The sequence below is a fragment of the Melopsittacus undulatus genome, chromosome 2 (genome assembly GCF_012275295.1).
Source record: "Melopsittacus undulatus isolate bMelUnd1 chromosome 2, bMelUnd1.mat.Z, whole genome shotgun sequence".
NCBI classification, from domain to species: domain Eukaryota; kingdom Metazoa; phylum Chordata; class Aves; order Psittaciformes; family Psittaculidae; genus Melopsittacus; species Melopsittacus undulatus.
Window position 1 is genome coordinate 63960091 of NC_047528.1, and position 16325 is coordinate 63976415.

At 37.4% G+C, this 16325-nt stretch overlaps 1 protein-coding gene across 1 annotated transcript; it reads right to left on the reverse strand.

Moving 5' to 3' along the window:
- Positions 1 to 1029: 1029 nt before the first annotated feature.
- IL18R1 (interleukin 18 receptor 1) lies at positions 1030 to 16013 on the reverse strand. The gene is made up of 10 exons (XM_005151365.4): positions 15965 to 16013; positions 14673 to 14913; positions 9851 to 10028; positions 8386 to 8539; positions 7832 to 7894; positions 6932 to 7088; positions 6615 to 6748; positions 5117 to 5278; positions 3417 to 3575; positions 1030 to 1778 (listed from the first exon to the last, which is right to left on the reverse strand). Exons 1-10 carry the CDS (start codon positions 16011 to 16013, stop codon positions 1378 to 1380), a joined length of 1698 nt encoding a protein of 565 aa, XP_005151422.1. The 3' UTR covers positions 1030 to 1377.
- Positions 16014 to 16325: the final 312 nt, after the last annotated feature.

Consider the following 16325-nt stretch of genomic DNA (forward strand, 5'->3'; position numbering starts at 1 on the left):
GCACACAATACTCCAAGTGAGGTCTCACAAGAGCAGAGTAGAGGGGCAGGACCACCTCCTTTGCCCTGCTGGTCACGTTCCTTTTGATGCAGCCCAGGATACGGTTGGCTTTCTGGGCTGTGAGTGCACACTGAAGCTGGCTCATGTTCATTTTCTCATCAACCAACACCCCCAAGTCCTTCTCCATGGGGCTGCACTGAATTTCCTTTTTGCCCAACCTGTAGCTGTGCCTGGGATTGCTCCCACCCAGGTATAGGACCTTGCACTTGTCATGGTTAAACTTCATGCGGTTGGCATCAGCCCACCTCACAAGTGTGTCAAGGTCCCTCTGGATGGCATTCCTTCCCTCCAGCGTATGGGCTGAACCTTGATGGTCTCCTAGCAAACTGTCAGAAGATCATCCAAAATGATTCTCTATTGATTTCTCCCCACTGGTACTAGAAGGAAATATGGTTCCATTTTGTCAGATTTATCCACTTTATCAAATTTATGTCAGATGAGTATATCCTGCTAGGCAACTAATAATAAGGGAGGATTAGTATGGTTTTGAATGATATTACTATGTTTGTTTTAAAAAAATAATATTAAATACAAATGTTCTGAAAGGAGTATATGTACATACCAAAGAGCTCATTTTCATGTAAATCCCCTACATCTCTCAGTTAAAGGCAGCTCATGTTAGAATGTAGATATCAGTGTCCATGAACAAAAGACTACTATCTCTAGCTCACCCCACTCCTCTCCCTACCTATTTACAGTATTCTCAGTGAAACAGAAGGATGGAAACAGTCTTTACTATTCCTCCAAATCAGTCTCATTTAGCTTTTCCAGGCTACGTAGAACTCTGTAGTGAATACTGCAAGCAGGACCAAATCTGCCCTAACTTTCTAGCCTCCTTTTTTCTGTTTTCATTTGATTTTTCTGCTTGACATCGCCCAAAGCCTGCATGCAAAGCTCTATAGGGGAGGAGTCATTTGAATCTGCTCCCAACCAAGATCTTTAGGAAAATACAAAATACAAAACAGCATCTGAATAATAATACGTGTCAAATAGAGATACATTTATTAAGGGGCCTCAAAATGCATGCAAGTATAATTCATATCATTCTACATTACAGAAAAATGTGAAATCAAAATGTCCTGCGTTGTGTTTTGTGCCATGTGGCAAGTCCTGAGCAGAATGGAATTCCTGCTCCTTGTGCAGATTGTTAAGGAAACTCTCTGGGATAACATTTGGCATCTTGGCCACTGTAGCAATTTCTACATTCTTCTCAGATCCTAGACTTGGCCTCTTCTGAACATTGTCTTTCCAAAGCAAGTGAGCAGTTTGTGTTTTCTAGTAGTTAGCAAAATGCACAGTCTTCTGCCTCCAGAATTGTTATACAACTCCATTAAATTCACAGCCCTCAGTCCATGGTTGAGCCCCTTGTGAGCCTAGGTCAAGATTATTATAGTGCCCTTTGATGTTTTTCTTAGTAGGTTTTGCTGGCATCAGGTACCGAAGGTTCTTCCAAAATCTGGAATTCACAGGAAGAGATTTATCCTTTTTCCACTTCACAATGCTCTTTGATGGTAAAAGAGACAGTGATTCTGGCAAGAAACTATAGTCACTTATTGGCATATACTCAATTAATATGATCTTAGTTTTTCTTTCAACTAGGGCTTTATGCAGTCCGCTTTCAAGTTCATATATGACTCTGTCAGAAATGTAGTTCTGGCTCAGTATAATGATTAATCTTCGGCTTTTGTCAATGAATGAATGGATATCATCAACAACCGCTGCAAATTAAAGATAAACGTATTATTAAACTAAATTGAAAGGACAGGCACTGAATTGACTTATCCATTAACAGTCAAAACACGTACCAAAAATGTTTCCCTTATAATGCTCCTATGGAGGAGACATGTAAGCATTCTGGCCCTGTGGAAAGATTAATATGCATTATAGATTAAGAGTCTGTGAAAATGAGCTCAGGTGTGGCCAAAGCTTGTTCTCTGGAGCAGACAAAAGAACCCACATTCAGTCTCCAGCTATCCTAGACAGCTGTTGGTACTCAGATGGATACAAGGTGACAGTAGGATGTATTTCTCCTCCAATGAGACCTCTCTTTGCTCTTTTGTAATAGATATCATTGGAGTGATTCCACAGAAAGACACCAACAACAACCTCTCTTTAAATATTCAGTAACCCTCAGGTTACTCCTTCCTTTACATCACAGAATACCCAAATCTATTGCTAGTAATCCAAGGTTGAGAAGACTAGCATGTGATGACAGAATGAGTTACAATTGTGTTTCAGATCCATGACTTTTGTCATGACAAGTGATGAATGAAATCAAACAGTGAAACCCTTCAAACAACCAAGCACCAGACTGAATTCTCAAGCACAACTTCTGTGCTTGCTTCAGCACCATGGGACACAGTCTACAGAGACCAGAGACATAGAAAATGTGCCCTGTAGGGAAAGGCAAAGCAAACTGTGGGAGCAACCTGAACAGAAAACTGAGGTGAGAAAGAGGCTAATAGGAGTATTGCAGCACACCAAAGGTCCTGTAAATAGAAGGAAATATTCTGTTTTTTATATTCATAATGGATCAGACCAGAGAAAAGGAAGTAAGTTAAAACTATTGAAAGAATCAGATTGAACACTTCAGAAAGCTTTTTTTTTTTAGTACTTAAGGGGAGAGAATAACTGGAAAAAAACATTTACTGGGACAGCTGTGGTACCTCTCAGGTTAAAAAACTATGTCAGAAATTGGTAGAACGAGACAAGATGCTGCCTGAAGAAAGCTGGCTGACCTTATTGTTCTGTGCTTTTAAGGATCAAATCCTATTCCTCAGTTAGACCTTTGAACTAAATTGAATCCCGTAGTATCTTTTTTCCAAGCATCTGCAAAAGGCTCTCTATCCATAGGCCATTTAGAGAAACAGAATTCCATGTTCACATTTCTATTTTGTTATGACATCTTTTACATTCTCAAAATGGTTTCAACCACCACACTGAAGACACAGTAAAAAACATGCAAGTTATCTAGTACCAGAGACACCAGCTTCTCTGTGTGCTAAATGAGAGTTCATTTGTAGGCACCTGCTGTCAGCAAAAGCAGAGCCAGAGCACTACTACTGTGAAACATCTGACATCATCTGTATTCTCACCTTATCTTTCTCCATGTTAGTTTCTTCATCCATTTATCTTGACATTGTGTAATTAAAGATGTGTGTGTGTGTGTCTAGGTGTACACAAGTTCATAAAAATATCTATAAAACATTAAAAATGTGTGCATGTGAACATTGCATGCACCTAGTCTAGATTAAATGTAAAATGCACATTTGAGAGAATTCCTTCTAATTACACACTTTTATTTTTGTGAGAAGATGATGTGCCTATTTAATGACAAGAATATTCAATGCACTTACCTTTTCCAGGGGATACATCCCTCTCAAATATACATAACTTGTACCCAAAGTTTTCTTCTAATATCATGGGCAATATCTTTAAAGCAAATTCTCTCTCTTCTTCAGTAGGAGAAACAGAATCTTTCAGGTAAGACACAAATGCGTCGTATTCTTTTCCATCTGGAAAGAAATCACCAATTGTTGTCTTGTTAGGAACCGCTAGAAACATGGATCTGATCCACCACTCTGGTTTTCAAAGTAATTGTCTCAGTACAAAATCATCTAGAGACTCCTTTGATATCCTGAACAGTCTTGAAACAAACAAACAAACAAACAGAAATCTGAATCAATTTAAATTTGATACAAAAGTTTCTAACTGCATTGGGAAAACATTTGAAAATAACATACCCCTCCTACATTAAGGTGTGTTTTTTTAAATCAGATTAATTTAACTAATTAATGTCACATGTGTGATGATAAAGAAAATTAAGGGAAGCAAAACTGTGCCTGTAACCTCGTAAGAATGCTATTTAAGTGGTATTGAAGATGCACACATTTATTTTACTCTTTGTGCAAAACTATCAAGTAGTTCTGTAGAATGGGTACTGGCAAGAGAGTAAACCAATTTGTTACTATGAGAGTATACAATGTGTGGCCATGCTTTCGCCAGTAATTTACAACGCAAAATCCAAAAACAATTCAAAGGCCACGTCTGCCCCATTGACTGATATCTAATTCAGCTTTGCCATAGAAAACTATCTGAATTGATACAGTGGCGCACATAGCTTTGCAACTTAAACAGTACTTCTTTGCTTCCCTTTCTGGATACTTTCATGCATATAATTCATAAGACAGAGCACAAACTAAAGTCCATGAAACTCTACACGTTGAAAAGTTCTAGGAATAGGAAATCTATTGCCTAATATCAGACAACCAGTTCCTCCAGGGTGGCATAGTGCAGGTTCTCGGAGCTCCTCGCAGTAAGCCAGTGTACACAGTGTTAGCTAACATCGGCAGATAGATAAATAATACTGGCAGACATCCCAACCACCGCAGTATATTCAAGCTGATTTAGACCATAAGGAGGGCTAAGAAAAGCAGGTATATGTATACAGCGATTTTTTTCATGCCAATTTCAGAAAAATTATACCCAGAACTGAGTGACTCTTAGGCTTGCTCCTTAACTAAAGGTCACAGCAATGCTGCCTGGTAGATTACTGGGAGTGTGCCCTCCTGCTCTCAAGTGCTTTTAGTGACAAACATTGCAATGTTACACATATAAACATTGTGGTGGCCTCTACAGTCCAGGAAGCATTTTAACCAATTTAAAACAGATTTATGCCAATCTGCCTGACAACTCTAGAGTGCTCATCCTCTTTAGAGATAGATAATTATAAACTTCTCCACCTTCATCAGCTTTTGTGATGAAGAATATGGTAGAACAGAGCACATTTGAACTGCATTTAGCCACGTCCCTTCCACTGCCTGCTCCAGGAGCAGCTTCTTCATTGTGTTTATTTGCTGTTACTGCCCCAGGTGTATAACAAACTTATTTTAGCACCTGACCATCAAGTTCTCTTTGACATATTCTTTGCTGTTTCTAGGCACAAAACTCCTGGATTTATTTTGTCTGCTCTTCAGATGATTGTTTTGGAGAACCTACCAAAAACTATTTTTTAATCAATACACTTATGCCAATGTCAACATTAGCCAACTCATACCTCTAGCAGTGTCATCTCTTCCGCATACATTCCTGTAAAATAGAGCTAAGTCGACTCTAAACATCACACAGACAAACACTGCAACTGCAGCAGCACATGGAAATAGTACAGTGAGGACCATTCCTGTTGTAAATATGTGCACAGGCAGATCTCGGGTGTTCCCTGTAAAACAGATACCCAGGAAATTACAGTCTTAACAAAAGGTATTATATGACAAGTTTACAAGATTACTCTATTTGGTACTAATAGCATCTTAAAATCACCCTCAGAAAATCTCAGTGTTAGTGTGAATACTTTCCTGTTAATACTTCAAGCACCTATGCATGCCATTTGTCCTGAGATGGAGAACTACAGAACATGGATTACTCTAAAAACTGGATGAACAACCTTGCATGCATTCACACACACACCACAGGCATAAATGAACTGTATGTGGGATCAAGACTGACACTATAGTAAAGCATCCCAAACTGGTGGTCATCTCCTTTTATGATGAGGTTTTTCAGGTTCTTTATTATTTCCTGTTATTCTCTACCCTTCACCTATGTCTCCGTCTATCCCTCTATCCAACACTGTAATGATCTCTTTAATCCCTTTGACCAAGATAGATAATTTTTTTTCCCTTCTGTCTCTAGTGTCTTTCAAGCTTTTTGTTTTTCCCCTTAATTATTATTCTGTTACCTTTGTCTTTTAAGTTCAAAATACAGATTTTTAACCCTTACATATGTGAAGTCTTTGTGAAGGCACTGTGAAGTCATGCTCACTGTAGTCAGACCTTCATTTGGTTTATCAAATGCAACATCTTTTGACTAGTCTATTTTCACATATTTGCTCCCAGTACAGCTTGGAAAGGTCTGAGAGGGATGGAAGGGAAGGTGAATGCCCATTTGCCATAGATCTCCAAGCTGTCTGGACCATAAATGTGAAGTAGTACTACATGGTAGGTGTCAGCTTTCCATAGCTAGAAGGATAGAGTCCCTGACAAGAGAGAAACCATGGTCCAGAACATTTCAGGCATTATCAGGAATATAAAAGATTGGCCTTTCAGGACGGGGAGAGGAGAGGGAGGGGGAATTTTAGAGCTGCTTAATAGGCAAAGTGATCTGAATAACAGACTTTGGGCTGCACCAAACTTTGGTTAGTTAACCCCCATGATCCCACGAATCTAATGGAATCTAAGAAAGTGCCACACAGGGATCTGTCAGCTAGAGCGTAGCTCAGCCTCCCCATCTGTGTCCACAGCACCACAGTCGAACTATGGATCCCTCACACTGCTGCTCTAGCAGGCATAGCAGCAACTCCTGCTGCGACTGTCTCAGAGCAGGAGGAATCACCCAGGGGGCTGTCAGGTCCAGCACTAGATGGGCCAGGTCCGTCATAAGCACACCGACACATGGAAAGTTGTTTTGAAATCAGTACCCTGCCATCAGGACTGAGAAGGCTGGCATAGTTAGTAATTACTTATGAGAAGTGTTATTCACAGATTATTATACTGTACCTTTCTTCAGTTTCACTATTTTTGTCTGTGTTCTTTCGTCAGCTTGCAACATGCAGGTGAAATTATGATTCATGTTCTCGTCTGTTACTTTTTTAATCTGTAGTAACCTTGTGACATAGAACTTGTTTCCCAGCCTGCAACAAGGAATGGGGTTAGCAGCGCTATCTGTAGGGAAGCCTACAATTAGCCCAGAAGCAGATTTTGAGGAAAAGGTTCTAAAGTAACCTCAGACTGAGGTTCTCCTGACTTCGCAGTTCCCCCGAAGTGCAGGACATTGTCACATACACACAAAAATGCAGTATTCCCAGGAAACCTACTGTATTTTTTTGAATTCTTCTTCACATATTGAAGGGTCTGTCTCGGGGATACCTGTGCATTTTTCTGGAAACTCTTGATTAATTAACCAGTAGAGGCTGGCATCTTCTGGCATATAATAACCCAACGATCCTGTGCAATTGAGTATTTCTTCTTTACCTAAACAAAGCATAACATGAAAAGATCTAGTCAGAAGGACCATTCACGTTTGCAGTGCAGTAAAATGACAGCTTTCCAGGCAAAGTATCCTATGAGCAGTGCTCTGTTCTGGGCTTCATAGCCCCTGCAGAATGTTTTATAGATGTTCTAAAAATTAATTACAGCCTTATAAAATCCTGGATCCTGTCCAACACTGTGTGAAGACTGAAGACCATGTTATCTAACCTACTCCCAGCCAAAAGCATAGTTAAGGTCTTGGCTTTTGACAATATGATCTATTCTTTGAAGCAGTGACATGCTCACATTACCACGAGTGTCAGCCCTCACACTTTCCATTTCCCTGCAGAATAACATCCCCAACTAAGTCATCTACTAAGGGAATTACTCATTATTGATGTTCACTGAACAAACTGTACGTCTTTCATACACTACTCTGTGGGGTTAGCTATCTACAAAAGAAATCAATGGAGAGACAATTTATCATCACCACCACTTTCTCTTGCTGGTCATAGCACCAACATCAGTTTCTACCTCTAAAGAGCACATTTAGTGTACTTGTATATCAATCATGGAATACATTTGGCAAAAGAAAAACATAACCAGATGTAAGGATGGATCAGATACAGGAAAATCAAAGAGTTCTTGATTTGATTACACTTAACCAGGCCAACAACCATAAAGAGATCAGAAAAAAAGCATATATATGCAGTAGCTATCACAAAGACTCTTTACTTTCTTCATACCTATTTCTGTTTCAATTTCTTCATGGCGTCCAACTATCTCCAAAGTTACAACTTCTGGTGCATCTAAAATACAAAGTATTGCATTGAAGTAATAGCTTATTTACATTCTACCACAGTGAAAATTACATATTTCTAAAACTAATTGCATACATTCCATTTAATTCAAAGAATACTATCAGGACTCTGGCATTATTGAGTAGTTTGTATGTCTTGTTGAATTTTTCTCAAATGCATATATTTTATACAGTGTGCAACTTACAATGGTTTGAAACGCTCTTCCCCAGAACTCTTAGTAAGTTTGTATGACTGACTTACAGCAGCCAATTTTGAAATTAAAAATAAAACAATGCAGGGAAAACATGTTAAATAAATTTTCCAGTTGGTAATGTCACAAAAACTTCTTCTTCTGCCCTTTTATTTTTTAAATAATTGTGAATATTTCAAACCAGATTTGATCACCTAGGTATATATTTATCAAATAAGAAAGGTAATTAAAAATCTCCATAGTAGAAAGAACCAAAAAGCATGCTTCCAAGTTTTAGAAAGTTTTTTACCTTCTTCTACTAGCAGCTTAATTGTATTTGTGCTGTGGTACGTCTTTCCTTCATGGCTGATTAAAATTTTACAGGTATATATCCCTGAGTGCTGTACTGTTAACGTTTCAAAATCCAGTTCCCTCTCTGTTTCATTTTCATAGTTCTTACAGTCCTGCACCAATAAAGACAGAAAATATTATTCTGTAGCAAACACACATTGAAAACCTTCAAGAAGTTAAAAATTGGTTTTGAAACCATGTCATCATCACTTTTTTACTATCTCGATGACATTTATCTGACCCAAAGGAGGTGGGGGCCCAATTTTCAGACATGTTGACTTAAGTGCAACACTTGAACATTTAACCCATTAGAAGCTGAGAGCTCTGCAATTCTAAGTAAGTGTCTGGGTATAAAAATATTGTATTGGGAATTTAAATGCACTCATCTATTTTCTTCAGAATGATTCCTTGGCCCTGTAGGTGTCACCTGCTTGTGGCCAAAAGCTGTCTAGACTTAGAAGGATCTTTCAGTTTAAAGTAAAATGTCTCAATAACAGGGAAAGCATCTCAGAGGATGTCAAGTGTTGGACTCAGATTTGTTAACCTCCCTGTCCCCCAAAATAAACTCTGGTTCATTGGTTGTTTTTTTTTGGGGGGGGGGGTTATTATTTCATAAAACATGCAAAGTGAAATACCAATGAAAACCAAGCAATAATTGGTTCTCTTATACAAAAGGCATCTGTGTATCTGTTCTATCTCAGCTTAGGGCAGAGAGAAACCAAATGCCTGTACTTAAGCAGCCAAAGTCTCTTCCTGAAACTTATTCAACATAAAGTGAACTGGGTCTATTACTGCTTCCAGGACACCTGAGAGGAATGAGGAGCACTGCATAAGGTAAAGTATAGGGGCAGGATGTTTCATCCAATGGTTGAGCACGATACTCAACAGTTAATGGGTGCTTGCACAAATATCCCCTATGCTCTGTCAAGAACTGGTAGGGAGAAGTTCAGTGATATGCCTAAAATGAACAGAAATGGATGTTATACGATTTTTGTAAAAAGTGTTCAGAAACAGCAAAATTGAAAAGTTTGCAATTACTTTACAAGCACATGCCAACTGTAAAACATATCTTGGGGACCTCATTTAGTGTCCGTATAATATCTGTATCAGCATAGTAGCAGCTGGATAAGCCAGCTGCTAGCTAAATCAGCAGGCAGACATAGGCATCAGATCTTTTACCATTCCAAACTATGAGTTTATTAAAAATTTCTAATTACAGGTACATTTTTTCTAACAAATCAGAAAGCAGAGAAAAATTTGCTTTTGTACCTATTTCTGAATGTTTTTTTCCCCTAATAATCCGAGAATTTAAAGCTTTCCAAGGTTTGTAGATGCTTCTAAAAATTCGTTTGTAATTAATTTTTCCTGCAATCAGATGCTTTGCTTCTATAGCCAATTATTTGAGTGACAGTTGCAGTAATTACCTTGTACCATGTTATGCTGTTATTTTCACTGACAGACAAATCACTGCATTTCAGTGAATGACCAGTTCCAGCATTTTTAATTTCTGTAGTTAAATGATTTTTGTTGAAACAGCTGCTCTTGTTTCTTTCAAGTACATTCAAGGTCCACTTTGGAATTGTGAGATTTTGTTTTCCATTGCTATGAAAAAAAGGTAGCAAAATCAGTTTTAGGAGTTTAGTGAATTGCACAGCAAAACACAAATTCTTTAATACATCTGTTAGGTATAAAGTACATCTACAGTGACCAAATTATTTATGTTCCTCTTTATTACTTTTCCACTCCCAAATACGTGTTTCCCATAACAAAGGAGGTTTTCTAAACCAAATCACCTATCACAAAACATTTGACAATACAACTATATCTATGAAATATGACAATGTATGCTATACTGACCAGAAAAAGGATGCAACAATCTGTGTCATCATGTATAGTTACAAGTGAGCATAAAAGAGGTTTAGGACCTTGAATCAGCTAGTGATTTTGCAGGCTTACTCTCCTGTGCAGTGCTAAGGTTTAAAACAGTAACAAGATGGGCAACTCTGCTACATTTCACAAAGCAACATTATTAATTTTTTGATAGTGTGCAGATAGCCACCAATATTTTGGAAATATTTCTGAACTATGCAAATCTCATGAATGACAGAATCACTTATGGATTCAAGCATGCCTGCAAAACAAGGCATTTTGGAAAGGATTCGTCTCATTGTCTGTCAGCCTGCACAGATCAGAGATCTGCAGAACAGGTGAATATGCTCAAAAAAAGCCTCTTTTGAATATGTAGGAGCTGAACATTGTCATTCAGATATCTACACTGCTCTATCCACATATTGCTGTAAAGAATCAGAACATAGCTGTGAGCTACTGCATTACTGGATATGTCCAAATACATTACTACCAAGCATAAAGAAGCTGGAGGACTTCTTGCTTAAGTCTGGCAAAGTTAACATAACTTTTGCAAAGTTAGGACGTAAGAGAAAGTTGTATGCTGCTATAAGTTTATGAGTGAGATTTCACAGTTCATGCATAAAGCTTGCATAAAGCTTGCATTTTTTTACTGAACAAGTTCTGACAAAGCAAAAGCAGCACAAAGCACTTCCCTCCAGTGTAAGTCATCACTTCATAAATATGCTTGAATCTTTCTGTCTCCAAGAAAAGAAAAAGGAATCATTCCCAGGAGAACTGAAACTAGTAAAGAAGAATAAGGAGTGCTAAGGGAACAAAGCAGTTGAAATGGAGAAGCAAGCCTGACAAGTGTATCAGCTTAAATACATACATTTTACTGTTACAAAATTCAGAGGAACTGTTAGGACATCATTTATATGATGAATTCAGACCAAGTTTGGGATTGATTTTGGTTTCATCCTTTTTAAGATCCCCAATCAGGTGCACTTACTTATTTTGCTCACTGTCTTCACATTGTAGCTCTTTTTCAGCCTACTCAGGTTATCTTTGTTCTCCTTACTCACTTGAGATAATCATTATTCATAATTGCAATTGACAGTATAAATCAAAACATAGTGGTTTGTTTGCTCAATCAGTTAACTGCAGTGTCATAAACAGGAAAAACCTTATCAAAACTTTTTCATCAGTGCTGCTCTTGCATGGGTATTCTTGGTGGGTGAAGTCCTTCTCACCTATTCTTCAACATCACATTTACACATTTAAATTAGAGCTACTAATCATATTCAGCAGTGGGACAATAGCCACCCTTTTAGATTGCAGTGTACATGACCTATTTTATATGTTTGGTTTAGGACAAGATAATCCATGCCCCAGAAAGGACACTCTCACCCTCATGATAAAGGGTACCTACGATATGTCTAGGTGTAGACATAAAAATTAGCTCCAATTAATTCCACTGAGTCTGTGTGTTTCTTTAGGCATCACACTAGTATCTGGATACTGCTGTAGAGGCAATTACAGCTCTAACCACAAAATACATACAATATTACTATCTAGATTCAGAAGACAGAAGAAAAGGATCAATAAAGCCATGTGTTCTCCTCAGCATTGTCACTCCAGAGGCTTTCTTCTGTGATGATATTTTGTGAAATCACTTCAACAAATATGAAGATTTCACCCAAAGTGGGTCAAGATACTCTACCTGATGCGCCAAAACAAGAAGCAGCTCCCTGGAAAATGACATAACTGTACCTAAGCAAACTAAGATTAATTAAATTTGGCTTACATAATTTCTAGTTGTCTATTACATAAATGATTTTCAATCCCCAAAAAATGCAAAGTTGTCTTATTTAATAAGCTAGTATTTAAGCTACTGTATCTATAGCCTAGTTTTCACCTGCTGAGATTTTTTAGTGATAAACTGTGTGGAACAAAACCATTTCTAGTTTAACAACCTTGCAACTTTTCCACCAAACCCATGAAGGAACAACAAAAACTGGCTTCACTCAGGAGAGGATACAGGGAAGTGAAAGCCCTTAGAGAATACAAACCAAATTTATCGGATACATAGCCAACTCTAGAGCCATCCCTTAGCTATTTCACTGTAACTAGCCAGTGTTATCTCAGGATTTCAACCTACTGCAAGAAACTGTCACCCTGCCTTCCTAACTAAAATATTATCTCTAAATATGTGTATTCCCACTGCTCTCAACTGTTCTAAATGCAGTGAAAGCATGAGAATTATTAGGATCTTAAAATGTATCATGTGTTTATTGTGTATATCTGTACCTTCACTTTTTTCAGAAACTTATTAAGTACCATCAGTTTCAAGGTCACCAAGTCAGAGTAACCAGATGACCTGCTTTTTTATATTCTGTTCTGGGTTGCTCTTATTTGCTTGATAACCACAGCGTATAAGCTATGAAAAAACACAGAAAACAGAAATCCTGCCAAAGATGTGTGACACAGTTTTAGTGCCTACCACAGTGCATATGAAATCCTTTACTTTCAAGATACATTGCTGAAGTTGCACACACTGAGGCTTACGAGTGATTTCTATTAATTTCTGAATTTATATTCTATCTACTATACTAACAAACATGTGAACACACCAATACAAACATACATACACTTATCTGCGCTGTGCCTTAGCAGTAGACTTTGCTTTAAGTGGAAAACTTCTGATACTTTAAGTCAAAAATAAGTGTATAACACACTGTAAAAACATTGTTATATAATTTTAACCTCTGGCTTTGTGCGCATTGTCGATTGTATCATATGGAGAAAAACACAATCCCAAGATTTAATTAACTTGCAAAATCTGTCGGCATATGTTGTCTTATTTTTCTCAAAATCTGCAGTATATTTAATTGTCACTTTGTTTACTAAAACTACCTGAACAGTTATAAGCACTCTAAAAATCATTTCCCCTATTGCTTACAAATACTTGCCTCTAAATTAAATATTTGAAAATAAAAAGCTGTCCATCTTCAAAAACAAAACTTTAGCCTATTATAAATGCTCCGAAATGAAATTAATGGCATTCTAATTGTCATCATAAACCAATGCAGTAGTCCACAGTAGCCCACACTTTTTCCTTATCAGTGGAGACTACTAGAAGTCCTCTCTCTCTGCAGAAATACAGTTCTGTGAATAATCTTAATGTTTGTTGTAAAGTAACTGCATTAATATGCTTGCCTATAGTGAGAACCATCATATAAACTAAGCCAGAGGTACCATTCCAATCCCATTAAGAAGAAAAAATCACTTATGCCTATTGTTCCAGTGGTGAGACCTGTGAAAAGTTTATGTATGACATTTGCAAGATTCTGGCATGTGCCTTCATTCTGATCCAAATAGAAAAATAAGTATCTGTATAGTCATAACAGAAAAAAACTACTTTGGAGAAAAAAAAATAAAGTTGTTTCAGAGTGGTCAAAATATATATTTTCATTAAGAAGTAAGATTATAATAATAATGACACAGAAAAATAAAACATGAAGTTTTCACCTTCCAAGTTAACTTGGAAGTTAACTACTGAAGTCTATCTTAAAACTGTGAACTATCAAACTTGTGTCTGTGATGTTACTGCAGAAATGTGGAGAACATTTTTCAGTATTGGCAGTTCTGTAACTTACAAACCACGCAAAAACCTTGGAAATGTTACCTGAAGAACAGCACAAGTCATTACATGCAAAACAACCTCCTTAAAATTAATCATTGCTTCAACTGTGAATTAATTACAGTTTTGGTGCAAGTTGGTTATAAGAACTCCATACAGCAAAATTCTAATTTAGTCCTTTAGCTTTTCATGGTGTTCTAACAAAACTAACTGCCAAATAATTGAGGCTCACCCTTATTTCTCTTTTGACTCACTATGTTCTTACAGCGGTAAGATATCAAATCCAATTATTTCAGCTGTTCTTTGAATGTCTCCAAGTATGAAGAGGTTTGCACAGAAACCAGAGTTCAGCTATGCCACTTTTTGTTTATTACTTTACTATACAATTAAATCACTTGGCAGGCATGAGATCCACTCAGCAGAACAAGGAAGCACAAATCTGGTGGAGAAGACAAGGAAATGTTTCTTTTTACTTGGCAGTGGACAGAAGGGTTGCCTATCAATCATTTTGCTTAGGTAATTAATCACAACCCAGCAGAAATGCTACCTGCCTTATCAAAAGGTTTACAGAACCTTTAAAAGGCTACAACTGCCTTCAGCTATTTGTAAATATCATAGGTCTGCCTGAATGGTGGTTGTACAGGTAATGTACCTCCTTTGTATGGATGCCACTAACAATACAAAGCAAGACAAAGAAATCATCTTCTTTATAGACAAGCACAAAGGCAAGATGTTCACCCCCTGGCTTGTGCACCTACCTGTGAATGACAGAGTAATTCCCAGAGTCACTGAGTTCAACTGGCCAAAACTCCAGAAAATTCATTCGGGAAACAATTCTGTGTGATTCCTTTATCAGTTCCTGCTTTCCAGCATTATCTTTGTACCAGTTTATTGTGTATGCTCCTTCCTGAAAATGTTCTTGCATTGACTCAAGATAACAAAGGAAAAAATATTCCCCTTCTAGCACATCAATGGAAGCACGAAGGGGACACAGCTTCCCTTTAGAGAGAGAGGGGAAGAAAAATACATTAGAAAGCCAAGCACTTCTCTCATAAAATTACATTAGACTAACTTCAAAGTCAGCTGTGTTACTGCTGGACTTTTATAAAGCAACTTTCTTTCAGCAGAGTGGTTTTGCAGCATTTATTTATTACAGCAATTCTTACTGGAAAACTCAATTTTCCAAGTCTTCGTTCTATGTCACACAAGCAAAACCATAAGGAGAGGGAGGGTAAAAAAAGACATTTCACTAAGTTTTTTTTTTCACATGGATCCAACAGTTTCAAAATCAAATAGGCACAGCCAGCAGAATCTGGTCTCACTCTACAGTCAGGCAGCTGCCACAAATGGAAGAGGAAAGGAGAAATTCTTCACATATAGTTTGGCTTGACAGTTACAGCTAATACTCAGAAATGGTCAACTGCCATAAAAGCAGAGATTCTTTTAATTGACATTTGTAGTTTTTTATTTTCTTAATTAAAACTAAATCATTACATAGCTAGATTTCTTTAAAGTTTCAGATATACTTGGGGGAGTTGCTTTGGAATGAGATTATGTGTGTAAAATTTAGTCTCAAAGTTTACTTTTCCAACCAAATTTTCCAAATGTATCTTGGTGTACAGAAGTCATAAAAATACAGAAAAGGGACTATGGTCTAGCATAACAGTCACAATAAAATAAGCCCTCTGTCTCTGTTTGTCCTGAGGTTTTCAGAGATTATTGTTGTTTAGCAGCTATTGCGACCACACTTCTGAATGGCACAAAGGGACTCATTCTCTTCCTTGCTGTGGCTCTTCACAAAGACATGCTTTCACACAACATCATCAGGTGTCTCCAGGTAGATTCTCTGCTCTTTTGATTTCATAAATTTGGGGGTTTTGGACCAAATTTCCCAATTCTGGAGCTGGGCTGAAAGTGACAAAATCTTTAAGGTTTTGTTCTTCACTGCAAAGTATAATATTTACCTCACTCTAAGCAACTGTGAAGAAGATGCCACATATTCAGCAACTATTCTGAAGGTTCTACTGTTAAAATGAAGATTGATACTTACCAGTGGCAGATTCAAAAATAACCATTAAAAAAAAACCCATCAGAGTCATTTTCTTATTTCTCACTTCTTCTTCAGAAAAATGAAACTAAATTGTTCTTGTTTGTTCTGAAAGACTAAGGAAAACAGATTCACAATTTATTACAAGTACAGTGAAACAGAATTCTTTGGGCATCTGAGCAGTGTAACTATTGCCTGGTACTGAAGAGGCCTTTCCAAATACACATTTCCAAAGTTACACATTTTTATCACAAGAGATATTTTCATACGTCAGGTAATCACAGAATCATAGAATCAGAATAGTTAGGGTTGCAAAGGACCTTAAGATCATCTAGTTTCAACCCCCAGTGTATCTAGATTTTTC

Coding starts and splice junctions, on each gene's coding strand:
- IL18R1 (XM_005151365.4), bottom strand. CDS start 16,013: ATGACTCTGATGGGTTTTTTTTTAATGGTTATTTTTGAATCTGCCACT. Junction 7,089..7,831: donor AGAAATTGAAACAGAAATAG/GTATGAAGAAAG, acceptor TGCTTTGTTTAG/GTAAAGAAGAAATACTCAAT. Junction 1,779..3,416: donor GGATGTATCCCCTGGAAAAG/GTAAGTGCATTG, acceptor TTTAATTTGCAG/CGGTTGTTGATGATATCCAT.